At 36.6% G+C, this 16,943-nt stretch overlaps 2 protein-coding genes across 3 annotated transcripts; both read right to left on the bottom strand.

Moving 5' to 3' along the window:
- Positions 1–605: 605 nt before the first annotated feature.
- Positions 606–2,905, bottom strand: LOC114290337 (protein MAIN-LIKE 1). The gene is made up of 4 exons (XM_028234217.2): positions 2,478–2,905; positions 1,523–2,368; positions 1,023–1,433; positions 606–934 (listed from the first exon to the last, which is right to left on the bottom strand). The coding sequence occupies exons 1-2, from the start codon at positions 2,628–2,630 to the stop codon at positions 1,910–1,912; spliced, it is 612 nt and encodes a 203-aa protein (XP_028090018.2). The 5' UTR covers positions 2,631–2,905; the 3' UTR covers positions 606–934; positions 1,023–1,433; positions 1,523–1,909.
- Positions 2,906–6,558: 3,653 nt separating this feature from the next.
- LOC114307463 (exocyst complex component SEC10a) lies at positions 6,559–15,909 on the bottom strand. Of its 2 annotated transcripts, XM_082885623.1 has the most exons (8): positions 15,832–15,909; positions 14,609–14,746; positions 13,394–13,767; positions 10,871–10,947; positions 10,639–10,737; positions 10,445–10,535; positions 10,188–10,279; positions 6,559–6,812 (listed from the first exon to the last, which is right to left on the bottom strand). In XM_082885623.1, exons 4-7 carry the CDS (start codon positions 10,886–10,888, stop codon positions 10,200–10,202), a joined length of 288 nt encoding a protein of 95 aa, XP_082741749.1. In that variant the 5' UTR covers positions 10,889–10,947; positions 13,394–13,767; positions 14,609–14,746; positions 15,832–15,909; the 3' UTR covers positions 6,559–6,812; positions 10,188–10,199. The 2 variants fall into 2 exon arrangements, with proteins under 2 accessions (XP_082741749.1, XP_082741753.1); XM_082885627.1 differs by lacking the exon at positions 13,394–13,767.
- Positions 15,910–16,943: the final 1,034 nt, after the last annotated feature.

The raw sequence follows: 16,943 nt of genomic DNA, 5'->3' as shown, positions 1-16,943 counted from the left end.
ATCTGCTTGAGTTGCAACACACTGATATCAAGGCTTCATTTGAGAAAAGTCTACTATTATGCAACATCAATTTAAACCTTCTCAGTTCAGGGAGCTACGAGGTAATGTGTCTATCTTTGCATTAGAGTATTTGCTTGTAGAGAGTAAGAGAGCCAATTTGGTGCAGGTATGAGGTATGACCACTAACTCAATTGATATTTGGCGCAGATTTTTTTGCAGCCAGGCCATCCAGTTCCTCCTATAGCCACTAATTGGCGAAAATATCATCACCCTTGCGCTGTCGACTGGAATGATGCATATGTGCGCCGCATTCAGCATTTCAAGGACATTATTCATGATACTGTAGCTACTCGAGAGACATTTAATGTTGTTGATGTCGCATGATACATATATGCATTTGACAATGTTAGAATTATGGAAGAAATTAATGGATGTGTTTTTTATGTTGATGTATTCTGTGGCATGGATTGAATGTTATCGACCATTGTTACCATTCCATTCTAATAACAAAATATCATTTACAAAATCAACGACCATTGTTACCATTCCATTCTAATAATAAAATGTCATTTTCAATGGTATCAACCATTGTTGCCATTCCATTCTAATAAGAAAATATTAATCACTGTTACCATTACAACAATGTTATCTTACAAAAAACACCACAAAAAATTCATCAACTAACAAATAACATGTCACGAATAGCTGTATGCCTACGCCTAGGCCTACGACTGTATGTCAATGTCGGAGATGAAAAGAGACCTCCAGTACAACTAGGTCCAGCAGAACTAGGTCCAGCTTCGTCAATGTGCTGACCTTCAAGGACATGCGTCATAGCCTCGATAGCCTGGTAAAGTCGATGAGGATGTCGAATCCCGTCCTCATAACCAGCCTGAATAATAGGATGTGCAATCTGCAGTACATGTGCAATACGCTGCATTTGAAAAGAATATCACATTTTAGGGAACATATCAGAAAATAAAAAGTAAGTTACAAATGCATAAAAGAGGATAATATATTACATCGGCATGTTGGCTGAAATCCTGATGGTCATGGACACGCGGTTCATCAATCTACTCAACATATAGGTGCGTGATATTCTTATACCAATCCATGTAACCCGGTACACATTCCCAAGGCTGACGAATTAGTGTGCTCCTCCGCTGCTCAGATAACACGTAGTTATCCCAAGCCTCCCAGATCCTATCCGAGTATCTATACATGATTATATATCGTGCAGATATGTTGCCTCGAGCACCACGACTGGGAGCTAGCGGTGCATCTGGGATGGTTTGAACCTTGCCAAACTGCGTCAGAACTCTATCTGGATGATAGGGTTCGACCACATCTAAGCACTTTAAGCATCCATGGTAGAACATAACCGGGTTACATGGATGTCGTTCTCTACAGCTGTGGTATGGATCTCAAATAACCTGTAAACGTAAAGTGTTTTTGAATTAAAGTATATAAAGGGTAAGATAAATGGAAAGTGTTAAAATTATCTCAGGACGAGTAAACTTACATCAGTCGCCACCAAACTATCAAGTTTCGCTCGAAAAGATTTCAAATGATCAATGGAGGAACCCGCCTCTCTCCTAGATGCCCAATGGTACACGTGTGGCATGTCTTCATTGTAGCCCATGTTCTGGTGAGGTCAGAATGCTCGGAAGTGCTCATAAATCCATGCCTCCAAAAGAGTCATATAACCACCCATCTGCTTAACACCGGACCGGCTAGCATACCCCAATTGTCTGTATAAAAATGCTAATGCAACAGCACCCCAGGCATAAGTATGAATGGATCCCAAATCCATTAATAAGCTAAGGTAAACAACAGGAACCCTTCCACCACTCTTGTCACTGAAGAGCGTACATCCCAACAGAAACAACAAATAAGCTCTAGCAACGCACTATATAGCCTTCTCTGGGTCTGAATCTGCGACACCAGCAAACTGACTTCGCAACCACTCAAGCCTGACTGAATTCTCACCAACAGTAGAAACCTCTCCATGTGCTACACGTTCAGTAATCCCCAAGCCAGAAACCAGCAATGTAACTCCATGATAATCTGTCACATCTGGTACGTTGACTGATCTGCATATAATGGGAAGGCTAAGAATAGTGCCAACATCATCCAAGGTCAAGGTCATCTCACCAACTGCCATGTGAAATGCGTTTGTCTCAGGTTTCCATCTCTTAACAAAACTAGAGATTAGAAGCTTGTTGACAAATCGATAAGTGCAACGAGCTAACTGTGACAGCCCAGACTGCTCAATAATGGCTTTGAATCTGGTGTTGTTGTCTACTAACCACCATGACCATGCAAGCATCTTCGAAAAGTGATTATGACACTTTAGGGGCCCTTGTTCCTATAGCACAAATGATATCTCATTAGAAACTACCATACAACACACACACACACACACAAAAAAAAAACTCATATACAAATGAATTTCACTTCTACTCAAGAATGTTTACCTCCTCGTGCCAAACAGCTGCAGCGACATAACTATTGAAACTCCACAATATTGATGGATCAGTCGGTCCACCTGAAAAAGCATGAGTAAAGTACTCTTCATGGACAATAGGAGAATCGGGTAAAGAGACATCCTCCACGGCAATGTCAGGCATATCATCACCTTGAACTCGTCTTTGGCTTCAGCTTCAACTTTGACTGGCACTGGGGATATAATATTCTACTAAAACTGGATCATGACCTCGACCACAACCTCGCCCACGTTCATGGTCAACATCCAATTCACGACGTCGTCTATTTGAAGCAGTAGATGGGACACGTTGTTGACATTCAAAATCCATAGTATTTACAAAAATTAATATGTTTGATGACTATACAATTGTAAAAAGAATATACAAAAGAAGGGAGGAAAAAAAAACAAAAAAGACAAAAAAAAACAAACAAACAAACAAACTGTTCGGAAGTTGAAAACCGAAAGTATATATACTGTTCGGAAGTTGAAAACCGAAACAAAAAATTAATTTCGGAAGTTGAATGTTGTCCGAATTTAAAATATTCGGAAGTTGACTGTCGAAATAATGAAAAAAATTCGAAAATCTATTGTTCAAATAAATGACTATTTTCAGATTTCTACGTCCGAACAACTTCCTTACTTTCGGAAAACCAATTCCGAACAACTTGTTTACACTTCGTGGGCGTTCGTTTGTTTTGAAAATGGTAAAAACAAAACTCTACATTACAAATTAAATAGGAATGAGGATTGAAAAGTAAACTCACCCAAATACAAATGAGGATTGAAAATGTGCTAGAATGCTTCAATGGGATGTCTTGATGGATGCAGCTTTGGGGATGAAAGCTGTGTGAAGCAAGGAGCTACGGGGAGCTATGGGGTAATGTGTGAACAGGGTAATGTGAGAGATGCAGCTTCAATGGGTGTATTTGCACCGTTGGGAGAGCTCCGTTTGAGGGTCTGGGAGGGGGTGTGTGTATGAGGATAGATGTGGAATGAACCGTGTGTACAGTAAGTAAAATAATTAGGAATTAATTTTTTTTGTGTATGTAGTGAGAAGGATGTGCAAAGAGTGTATATTGTGTGTGCAAATAGAAGCTCCCTTTGCCCACAACAGCATGCTTAGGCGAATGACCAAATTACCCATATATATATATATATATATATTTTGTATACACCTCCTTTTTCATTTAATCTGTTTGTTTCCCCAAACCCACACCCCCCCTACACCTCTTTTTCATTCGATCTGTTTGTTTCCCCAAACCCACACACCCCTCCCCCCCCCCTCTTTGTCTCCTCTTCATCTTCTCCATTTTTGACCTGAACCCTAGTCAACTTTGACCACCACCTCCGTCACCGCCGAACTGAAAATGGTCCAAATCGTGAAGAGGAAGAAGAATAGGCCATCGTCTCATCAACAGAAACGAAGAGATGATTTTCAGCCGAGGTCGATTGTGTCCAAAGCCAACGATATGTGAACACCGATCGGTTACAAGTTGGTTCAACGCCCTTGGGCTCAAGATCAGCGCCACCGTCAAAGATCAACCTCACTATCGTCCTTTATCATCTCTCTCTCTCTCTCTCTCTCTCTCTCTCCCTCCCTCCCATTACAATCATTGAAAGTCTTCGACTATGTTTTCGTTTCCATCGCTCTCGAAAACCATGTCTGATGAGATGCCAAGAATCAGATTCAAATGAAGAAGAAGAAGAGCTCTTGATTTTTCTCAATTTCTCTTTGCAGATTTAGATAGACCATCGCAGTGACTTTTCTTTCTCTTTCTCTCCATTACTCTCCATCCTTCCCTTTTTATTTGTTTCTTTTTCATGCGTTAATGGTGAAATTAATCTCATCACACATTCTTTTACCCCATCAATCGTAATCTCTATCATACTTGGTAAATCACCAATAATATGTTCTGTTGAATCTGTATGCAGTGAATTTTTTTATGCATTTTTATGTGTTGCAATGATGGATATGATATGATTTTATTTGTTTTGTCTTATTACCTTTGTTTAATATTTTGTTTGAATATTGAAATTTGTCAATGGGGGTCCAAAAAAAATATAAAAGATAGGGAGGTTTATATAGCAACACTCAATTTTTATCCGTATAAATTTTATTTGTGCAAAAAAAAATTTTGTACAAATATCTGTCCTATTTTATTTGGACCCCCCATCTTTTTTATTTTTTAATTCCAATTTTATCCAAATATAAAATTACAATTTTACCCTCATCCCTAACTCTCTAACCCTAATTTTTCAAAACCCTAACCCTAATTCCACCGGCATCACTACTACCATCCATCATCGTCGGCGTCGTTGTTACCACCCATCATCGTCGGCGCTGCTATTACCATTCATCATCGCTACCTTCTGCAATCACCGATGGCCTGATGGATCGCCGCCATAATCGATCGCAGAAATTTTTTGTGTGTATGTGTGTGTGTGCTTGTGTGTGTGTGTGTGTGTCTGTGTGTGAGAGAGAGTCGCAAATAAGAAGAAGAAGAAGAAGAGAGACAGATCGTTGACCATTGCCATCGCAACTCTACATCTACAAGCCATTGCGATATACCTCGTCATCATTGTCACCATTGTCATAGCCCACCACCATCGCGACTCAATTTCCACTTTCAGATCTAAGGTTTTGAGGAAAGAAGAAGAAGAAGAAACGATCAAGGGTTTTGACGGCAGTTAGGTCGCGATTTGGGTTGTGATCTAAAGAAGAAGAAGATAAAGAGGAATAGAAGAGGATGAAGTAGCGGGGTTAGTGGTTATGAAAGCGACTGTGGAGAGGAATATGATTTTTAGATCACGGTGGTGCAATGGTGGTTTGCCGGAGTTAAGATAGAGGATGTAAAGAAGAAGAGGAAGAAGAAAAAAGACCGGAGGTGGGCTGCCGGCGGCGACAATAGTGGTGCCGGAGGTGGTGGTTAGGAGTGGAGGCTAGGGTTTGGGTGAGGATATAGTTGGTATTAAAGTGGGGATTCAAAAAGAAACGATGGGGACTTATTTTGTTAGGTGGGGGCTTAAAGAATTAGGGGGCCAGAGTAAAAAAGTAGATGCTAATAACAGCACTTTAAAAATTAAGACAAGAATTCCAATAGATAAAAATTTCATATGGATAGAATTTCAATAGATAGAATCACATAGATAAAATTTCACACAGATAGAATAAAAATTTCAACAGATAGCTATTAATAAAAATTAAAAGGGCAAAACTAAAAATAAAATACCCTCCAAAATAATAAAATGTACTTATCACCACAATACGTCACAAAAAGTGTACTTTCTCAATATATATATATATATATATCCATGAGACCTAACGCCTTGAACAATTCTTAAATTAAATTTATTACCAAATTTTTAAAAAAAAATTACATATTTTGTTAGTTTTTAAAAGAAAATGTTTTCGACCACTAATTTTGGATCCCCAAATCAACCCCTATTGATGTATCCTAAGTCACATCAATTGGGAATCCCATTAAAATATAAAAATTATCCAATAAATTTTTGTCATGTCATTAAGGATTGGTATTAAAGTTCACTACAAAAAAATTCAAGTTTTTGCAACGGCACGGCAAAATGCCATCGCTAATACTCCTAATGTCGTCTCAAAAAACTTTTAGCAACAGCAAAAGGGATGTTACAACAGAGGGCGTTGCAAAAACTTTTTAGAGACGGCATGATATCGTCACCTTTTTTTTGTGACGGCAATTGTTGTTTTTTGCGACAGCATTTCACTATCGCCAATAATATGTAAAAAAGTGAGAAATTTTGCGACGGCAATATTTTACCGTCGCTAAAAGTCTTATTTGAGACCCCAAGTAATGCTATCGCAAATTGTGTTTTTTTTTTTTGCGACAGTGTGTGCCGTCGCAAAATATATATATATATATATATAATTATTAAAAATATTAAAATTACCCTCTTTTTTTTTTTGCGACGGTATGGTGCCGTCAAAAAAAAAAAAAAAACTGCAATATACTTATTAAAAATATTAAAATTACCTATATTAAATGAAAAACAATTGAAAAGAAACCAGTAATTGCATAATAATATAAAAATTCCTGTATAGAATAACAATTTCTCCATAATAAAAACATTCTTGCATCCATAACTACACAACAACAAAATTACCCCACTACATAATGTTCCATAATACATATATGATGTTTAAATACATAACGTTGTTCATAATTCAAAATGACATAAACCAAAATTAAAAGTTTTCCTCATCATTCTCCGTGGGTAACAAAAACAAAAGTTAGTCGCATTTTTCACATACATGCATTCCACAAGAAGCAAACTCCTACTCGGAAAATATCTAAAAACAAAAAATAAAAGTAATTAGTGACAATATAATTATGTGTTAATATGTTAATTACAAAAAAATATAAAAATTTAATTACTACACAATTATAAAGATAATTAAGTAAATAATTTTGCCTAGATCGAAATCTGGCTCTAACTCCCAAACCGAAAATCCGATTCGAGTCATGTCTTCTCCCACTAGTCTCTCGTGCCTAGGCAGACGTGTGTGCCAAGTTTCGTGCTACTCCGACACTGTTTGGTGATTTTGGGGCGTTAACACCTCGAATTCTAAGTTTCTTAAGAAACTAGTTTGCCTAGAGTGAAATCCGACTCTAACTCCCAAACCGAGAATCCGATTCGAGTCTCGTCTTCTCCCACAAGTCTCTCATGCCTAGGCAGTTGTGTGTGCCAAGTTTCATGCTACTCCAACGTCGTTTTTTAAAAAACTAGTTTGTCTAGAGTGAAATCCGGCTCCAACTCCCAAATCGGGAATCCGATTCGAGTCTCATCTTCTCCCACAAGTCTCTCGTGCCTAGGTGGTCATGTATACCAAGTTTCGTGCTACTCCGACACCATTTGGTGATTTTGGGGCGTCAACACCTCGAATTCTAAGTTTCTTAAGAAACTAGTTTGCCTAGAGTAAAATCCAGCTCTAACTCTCAAACCGGGAATTCGATTCCAGTCCCGTCTTCTCCCACAAGTCTCTCGTGCCTAGACGGTCGTGTGTGCCAAGTTTCTTGCTACTCTGATGCCCTTTGGTGATTTTGGGGCGTTAACACCTCGAATTCTAAGTTTCTTAAGAAACTAACTTGTCTAAAGTGAAATCCGGTTCTAACTTCCAAACTGAGAATCCGATTCGAGTCCCGTCTTCTCCCACAAGTCTCTCGTGCCTAGGCGGTCGTGTGTGCCAAGTTTCGTGCTACTCCGATGTCGTTTGGTGATTTTGGGACGTCAACACCTCAAATTCTAAGTTTCAACTAGTTTGTCTAGAGTGAAATCCAGCTCTAATTCCCAAACCGAGAACCCGATTCGAGTCTCGTCTTCTCCCACAAGTCTCTCGTGCCTAGGTGGTGGTGTGTGCTATTTTTCATGCTAATCCAACGTCGTTTGGTGATTTTGGGACATCAACACCTCGAATTCTAAGTTTCTTAAGGGACTAGTTTGCCTAAACCGAAATCTAACTCTAACTCCCAAACTGGGAACCCGATTCGAGTCCCGTCTTCTCCCACAAGTCTTTCGTTCCAAGGCGGTCGTGTGTGCCAAGTTTCGTCCTAATCCAACGTTGTTTGGTGATTTTAGGGTGTCAACACCTCGAATTCTAAGTTTCTTAATAAACTAGTTTGCCTAGACTGAAATCCGACTCTAACTCCCAAATCGGGAACCCGATTCGAGTCTCATCGTCTCCCACAAGTCTCTCGTGCCAAGGGGGTCATGTGTGCCATGTTTCGTGCTAATTCGACACCGTTTGGTATTTTGGGGCGTCAACACCTCGAATTCTAAGTTTCTTACAGAACTAGTTTGCCTAGACCAAAATTCCACTCTAACTCCCAAACCGAGAACCCGATTCGAGTCCTATCTTCTCCCACAAATCTCTCATGCCTAAACAGTCATGCGTGCCAAGTTTCGTGCTAATCCGACACCGTTTGGTGATTTTAAAGCATCAACACCTCGAATTCTAAATTTTGTAAAGAACTAGTTTGCCTCGCCTTTCTATGGGCAACCACGTCAGAACATAAAATAGACACCCAAAAAAACTAAACAAAGAGTAAGCCTCATACACAATTTTGCTTTTTGAGCTAATGTAAGGTTCTGAATTTAAAGCAACCAAGGAAAAAGAAAGGCAAAAGTACATGAAAAAGAAGAATGTAAAACAATTGAGTAGCACCAATGACACCACACAAAGAAGACATACCAAGGGTTTTGATGTACTATCAAGGCCTATAGATTTCTAGAACGAGGACCTTTCAATTCCTTCATTGCAGATATATGCAAATTACAAACAAAGAATGGGTCTATTTTTGAAAATATTAAAAACATAAAAGCAAAGAAAATTCACAAGAATGGGAATGAGAAAGAAATGTGCACTTATAATCATGAATGGAGTAACCTGTTATGATCATGTAAATCATCAAAACAAGGAAAACAATCATATTCAGATGCATAGTTAGAGACATACACACATATACATACATATATATATATATATATATATAAGATAACAATAAAATTAAAGATTTAGCGAATAAAATGCACCTTTATGGATAAAATTAACTGGTAAGATCATGTAATGATTAAATAAGAAATCCAAATTGCCATTTAGAAAATTACATGTTGGACATTGATTAATTTAGAAAAAGCAAAAATCGAGAAAATTTCAACTTGAATTCATGTGGTAAATTCAAACCAGTAGAGATGTGTATATACATACATATACATGGTAAAATCCACTATTTCACTTCACCATAATCATTCTAAAATACTTTGAAGTTAACATTTAAAACTATATGTCAATATTTATATTATTGAATTTATTTAATAATTTAACTATAATAAAGTGACTAAAGACCCAAACAAAAGTTACAAACAACTTTCCAGGAGCACTAATATATAAAGCCAACTTGGATTTTGATAAATGTTTTAATTTCCAAGAGCACTAACATTCAATAAAATTTGCAATACACAAAATTGAAACTCCTTTACCCACACTGTTTGTTTTGTTTTCCAATTTTTAGTACCCATTTTCTTTTTCTTTTTTCCAGTTCTCCTTTATTACCCACACTCTTTGGAGAACAATTATGAAAATCATGAATTGATTTTTATTTGAAGCAGAATTTTCAAATTACAAGTATATAAGTCACACTTGATTTAGGGTTTTAAGGTCAAACTGCGAGAATACTCGCATAAAAACTTCAAATTTTAAACTTAAAAAGAAGAATCGACGAACAAATCTTTCTAAGTGGATTTTCATATTAAGCAAGTTTTGGGGTATAAAATTTGCTCCTTTCTTTTTAAAGTGTGAATTTTTCAATTTGTTCTATTAAGGAAAAGAGCACAAGTTCATACAATAAACCATAAATTGGTGCCTGTACCTTTTTAAGACACTGTACATGTACAACATTGTTTTCTTTCTTTCAGTGTGTGCATATGAAAGTGCATGCTAGGCAATGGATAGATATTAACAAGTGAAGGTGGGTTTTAAACCAGACTTCAACTTTCTGGGTATAAAACATTGCATTTAAGATGTTTGTAACATCCTCTTTTTTTTTTATAAAAATGAAAAATTGCAGTCAACAAATGGAATTGGAAAGTTCAAAATATGAAAGTATAACAGATAGTCACCATTATGCATAAAGAAAAACACAAAGAACTTAAAGCAATTAATTCTCACCATTATATTTTATTAGGGAAGAGGGATGAAAAGGTCAGACCCCTGACAAGTCAATGGATTGGGGTGTTCTGCTTGTCCACGTACTAGTTGCCCTGGCACAGGGGGTTCTATCACTGAGGATTTCTTGTAAATTCAATCGAGAAAGCTTCCTACTATTTATCACTACTTAATTAACTTTGCAATCTAGCGTTGAACAAGAAGTTTAGGTGATCAATACAAAAGAAAGTTAACAGTGTTTTGCTTAATTTAATTCTTACCTTCAACATCCAAATCACCACACCCAACAGCATGTAGCTCTCTAGCAAGTTCCTGTGTCTTCTCATATGCCACTGCTAGCATTCTAAGATACTGTAACCTCAGGGGAATACAAATGAAATCACAATCCAACTTTATCTTCAAATGGACAATGGGGTTAAGGAAGAACAAAAACATTAACAATTATTCAACTCACCAATAGAAGTCCGCCTTCTTCCATAGTAGGTGGGTTAACGAGAGATGGTTTTATCAACAATTTGTCAAGAAGTGTTGTAAGTCGCTGCTCCAAAACTCGCTGCATACAAGCACAGAAACTGGTCAAAATTATGAAACTGCCAACCAATTATGATCCTGGTATCTAAACTTCATCCAAGTCCACTGTCATGAAACCCATAAAGGACAAAAGAAGGGACTCCTTGTCAGAATACCTGAACCAAAATCGACATAACATCTTTCGGAGAAGGAAATACAGCTGTTATTGTGGCTGCTTCTTTACGCACAGTATCTGCAAATCAATAGTAACAGATTGGGGTCATGCTAATGACAACCCATTGTGCTATCAGTTAGGGGAAGTAAAGGCCAAAAATATTAAGACTCTCAATCTATATAAGATGTTTTTTTTATTAATATTAAATAAATACATACATATATATATATATATATATATTATACATATTAATCAGGGAGAGCAAGAGAGAGAGAACGAGAGACGCGAGCGAGAGGGAAGGCAAGAGAGAGAGAGAGAGAGAGGCTTACGGTGGTCGAAGTCGACTGGATGGAGGTCGAGGTCGATGGCTTCGTAGACGATTACTATGAATGTTACTTAATGTGGCCTACTTAATGTTACTGAATGTTACTTAATGTTACTTAATGAGGTCGTGTCCATGCTTCGTAGACGATTACTATCTAAATTTAGAAATGCTACCCACTTCTTATAAGCCCATATAACTATATGAATGTTACTTAATGTGGCCTAAGTGGTCCCTTTTAAAAATTATAGAAACCCACATAAAAAGACCAATTTATAGTCGGCCACCTTCTGCTTTTAGTTACACGCACGGTATTCCCAAGTAGGTGAATTAAAACTAACCTCTATTGATGAACACAATCACTCACCAGATGTCAGATATTATTTATTTCCTTCTATCCCTAACTCCTTTGAGTTGAGACTAAAACCCACAGATGTGAGCAATCACCTTCAACATTTCAGCTACTGTTGTTAGTTGATGGATTGTTGTTACCTTGCATTTGGTTCAGCAGATCATAGAATTTATTACTATGATCTCCGTAACACAAAAATGCCACTGTGTACAATGATTGGACACAACAAAACTGTGAGCTACGTGAAGTTCATAGATTCAACAAATCTTGTTTTTGCATCGACAGACAACACACTGAAGCTTGGGATTTGTCAATGGCCTCATCCCGGGTTCTTGACAGTCCTCTTCACTCATTCACCGGCCACACAAATGTGAAGGTATATATCTATAAATACATACATGTATGTGCACATATATAAATTATCATGGCATGGGTTGAGAGTGCTGCTATATTTTGTTCTGTTCTTATTATCATTGCCTGAACAATTAATGTGCTTATATAAGCGATTTGAAGCAATCAAGCTTATTAGTACAAAATTACTAGCAATAAGTGGTAAGCATTTTTTTTTCTTCTCTTTTTGAAGTAATGGGAAGGGCTTCCAATAGTTGTTGGCTCTCTCAATTTGTTGGGATTTTTTTTCCTTTCTACTTCTTCACATGCTACTTGAGGTATTTTATATATGTTGTACTTTTTATTCATAGAATTAATGTATCAATTTCTTGAGAGGTTGCACATGGGATTGGTGTATTTTGATATTTTGTTCATACCATTTGTTGATTCTTTAATTTCTTAACTTATCTTGCACCATGGATGTGCACACAAATATTCGAGGAGAAAAAAAGGAAGAACAGCACATTTCAATAATTCTAAGATGGAAGTTAGAATTTCATAGTAACCATAATTGGCTCTTGTATATTTTTTCTGGCAACTTTCCTGGTTTTCACAGACTTGGTCCAGTAAAGAAGAAAAAGGTGATTAGTGAATTTGGATGAAGATGCCACACACAGTCACATCTGTAGTGAAGATGGACAACTTACGTATCCAGTATTCCTTAGGACAAGAAATTTTTTAACCACTACACATTGACATTTGTGTAAAATTTATGACCTAAATTATATGTCTTAGTTTTGAATAGAGTGTAATCTTTATTTATCAAAAAAATTATGAGCTAAATCTTATCTATCAGAAAAATTTGTGTGGTATAGCTGAGAGTTGGAAACAGGAAAGGTAAGGAAATGCCACATTCTAAGTTTCAGACACATTAGAACAACATACCAATAACAGAACCCTAACAGAAACCTAAATTCCACATGAAAAACTTCAAAATTAAAAATCCAAGTGCTCTGTAGTCAAAGTCCCTAGTTTATTTCTATTGAATTGGATCGGATAGGATAATCAATAACCAGAATTTTTAAAAAATAAAATAAAATAAAATAGAACTTGCCATCTTCATTGACCCTAAAGTAAAGATATGCCTGCATTGTATAGATAAACATCCAAACATCAATAATTGCAAAGCATCCCTCAAAGTATCAGGAAAACCCCAAGATCCAACAAAGAAAAATTTGAAGTGACCCTAATCAATAATAGTAATTCGCAGACAAAGATTTAAGAATTATAATTCGAAAATAAAACCCCAAATCCTGAAGTTACCAAAACCCTAGATCTGTAAATAACCTTTCTCAAATTCAACAAGCAATCAAGGGCCACATTAAAAAATCTAAAACAGCATATATATCCATTACACAAAAACACTCAAAACCCTAAATCAATACACCCAACCCAAGATTTCAAAACCAAGAACGGCCATTAAAATTACAAAAAAAAAAAAATCACAAATCTGTATATACCTGCTTGTACTTCTTTTGCCTCTTCCCATCCGCAGTCTCGATCACAAACTCCGTCGAAAATATATTCGTAAGCTTTGCTCCGTACCCGTTCCTCCCACCAGTCGTCTTCTTCGTCAAATCGTCGTAATTACTACTCGTCAGGAGGTGCCCGAAGATCATCTCGGGCACATAAACCCCTTCCTCCTGATGAATCTCCACTGGAACACCATCCCCATTGTTGTAAACACTAACACAGTTCTGTTCCACATCGATCGTCACCTTGACGGATATAAGTTGAAAAAAAATACCTAGATGAATCAGAAATGGCGAAGACTGACGGCGGCGCAGACGGACGGCAAGGTCGATTGGCGCAACTGAGCTTTGATCGAATTCGACTGAGGTGTGTGAAAGAGGCGCGTATTTTAGGATTTATGTGTTTGAATTAGTAAATTATCCCCTACCAATTTTTTTGGTCGGCTGATGTCTGTATGGGAATTTAGATACCAAAACGACGTCGTTTTGGTATCAGCGACCAAATTATATTGGTCGCTGAAAGATCATTCAGCTCCAGCCCAGCTTTTATTCTCCTGCCCAGATTTTTGGCGACAAAATTTGTAATTTGGTCGCCAAAAATTACTTATTTGCAACAAAAAAAATTTGGTCGGTAATAGAAAAAAATTTTAGCTACGAAATTTTAATTTGGTCGGCAAATGTTATTTTTTTGCGACCAAAATTTTTTTGGTCGGCAAAAGTGATCGGCAAATGTGTAAATTCTTGTAGTGATAACAAATTAAACAAGAACACCTACATAGAGAAACTTCATGAGCAGTAAAGCAACTTGCTCAATAATTATGACAAAAACCTCATTAATGTTGCATGATATATATTTTAGTAAGCTGGACCTCACCTACAGCCTACATGGTTAGCCTTCCAGGTCAATTCTGCTAGACATAACTCACTTTTAATTTTAGTTGCACAAACACAAGAATTGATGGATTCGTGCAACTCAAATGAAAAATTATTGGACAGATAGGCTTATAAAGGATCTGAAACTAGATCTCACCCTATTTTCAGATACATGGTACATGTTTATATATATAATATTAACTTTATGTGATTTATTGTATCTGGATGTGTTGAATTTAACACACTGTAGAGTTACAAGCATAGTTCACAAGTCTCAATAATCAATAGTGAGCACCTTTTACGAGAGAGTAAATCATATGAAAAAGCTACCTGACAATGATCATCTGTGAGTTCCTGGGAAGAGCGTATTATTTGATGTAGATCGGTATCCATAAGTTCATATGCAATATACACATCATTGAACTCATCTTTCTCTAGTGGCCGTATAATAGCCTTAATTTTAATGACCTACACAATAGTAGTCAGTTAAATCATCTCAAACTCATAGCAAAACATAAAAGCATCCAGAAAATAGGGGTCTGACATTTATTCTCCTTACTCTCCTCTATAAATCTTGAGTTATTTATCACAACAATGGCTAATGCCTTTGTTGACATAATTGATCATGTTTTAAAATAGAAACTAAACACAAACTTGGCATGAAATGCATCAATTTATGATTGCATAGTTTGTAGAGGATCTGTAGAGAGAAAAAGAGATTTGTAAATACTGAGGCAGAAACATCTTGGGTGTGATGCATATAAACACTGACCATTAGAATTGTATGTCTCTGCAACAAATAACACAATTCCTTGCATCTTAAATAGGTAATAAGCTTCAAAATCACACTCACCGATTGTAGTATTGACCAATGGATTAGATTTAAGTATGCAACTTAAACAAAACTATAACGGTATTGGTTAAAAAAGGTCAAGCATAACCATTGTACACTAAGAAGAGCAATTTTGATTTAACTTACCATATCATCTTTAAGTAGAGTTATAATGAGATAACTGAATGAGTTACCTTTATCTTTTTAAACCGATATGTTGGCATTATATCAAATCGCATCTCAAAATGGCATTTGGAACTTGGAAGTGAAAATAGCATCATTGAATCATTTAAGCTCTGTTCACTCCCTAAGAAACTTGGGAAGTTGAAACGGAAAAGAGATCATTTTTCTATTCTTCAGTCCATACTAAATCCAAAATAGAAACAAAAAATTCCAACTGAACCTCGATGTCACGTTACAAATTGGCATTTCGAAGCAAATACGGTCAGTTTGGTTGCCAAGAAAACTCAGTAAAGCAGAATGAACATGAGTTTTGAAGTTTTACAGATTTTTTTTAAAATTTTTAATTAAACAAAATTATATTTACAATCACAATTTCCCCGAATTTTTTATTTTCGCATACCCTCTGTTCAAACCGAGTTGTCTTTCATTTTATTACACAAGCACACACACACATATATCATACATGTATATATATATAGTGAGAGTGAGAGAGAGAGAGAGAGTGAGAAGAAGAAGAAAGAGAGAAAGAGGGGGTTACCAAACGATCTCGTAAGCACCACGGCCGACGGGTTGAATTGGAGGGACGTACATGGAGGGGACCTAGGAGAATCGAAAAAAGTCAAAAAGTTAGGCCTCGTTTGGGAAGGGCCGGTTTAGTTAAAAAAGTTAAAAGGTTATTAAAAAATTAAAAAAATTAACAACTCATACCAAAAAATTAAAAAAAAAAAATTTCTCTACTTTTTGCACATCTTTTTGTAAAAAGTCAAAAAGTCATCCCAAATATACTAGTTTTTTTTAGCTCATATTTTAACCAAATAGCTAAAAAATTACTAAATTAGCCTGTTCCCAAACGGGGCCTTAGGATAGGTGGTGTGAACTATATCATTTTATTTATTTTTTATTAAAATAAATTTACTTTTTTGTAGTTAATGATTTTTTTTTTTTTTTCATTTCATTTTTTTAATGATTATTTTTTTTTATTTGGTAGAAGTAGAGGTAATATTTTAATGAAAAATATTTTTCGTTAAAATAAAGTTAATTTTTTGTGGTCAATGAAAAATATTTTTCTGCTGCTCATTTTTTTTGGTTACTAAAAATTAGGAACTAATTTTTTGTGGTTGAGGAGAGGGAGCGGCAGTAGTGGTGAAAGTGGTGGATAATAGGTAATGGTGGTGGTGGTGGTGGTGGTGGTGGTGATGGTGATGGCGAAAGAGATTAGAGGTAAAGTTGTGGTAGTGGTAGTGGTAGTGGTAGTGGTAGAGGAGATGGAGTGGCGATTATGGAGGAGAGGTAATGGTAGTAATAATGGCAGTAATGGTGGTGGTGGTAGTGGAGTGGTGGCGATGGTGGTAGTAATGGTAGTCATATAGGTAGAGTGGCAACAGTGATAGTAGTGGTGGTAGTGGAATGGCATTTGCAGTAGTGGTGAAAATAGTAAAGGAGATAGGTGGTGAGAGAGAGAGATGAGTGAAAGATAGATAGAGAAAAGAGACAGAGAAAGAGTGATGAGCGAGAGAGAGAGAGAGAGACAAAGTGATCGCTAAAAGTGCATTTTCTTGTAGTAGATTGATAAATCGAGAGAGAGCTCGGTAAATATAGAAGAGATGAGGGAGAGAGTGAACAAGGTGAACACAGTGGAGGAGAGAGACA

This window comes from Camellia sinensis, chromosome 1, assembly GCF_055761805.1.
Source record: "Camellia sinensis isolate YWXY chromosome 1, ASM5576180v1, whole genome shotgun sequence".
NCBI classification, from domain to species: Eukaryota; Viridiplantae; Streptophyta; class Magnoliopsida; order Ericales; family Theaceae; genus Camellia; species Camellia sinensis.
This window is presented reverse-complemented; position numbering and strand designations above follow the sequence as displayed.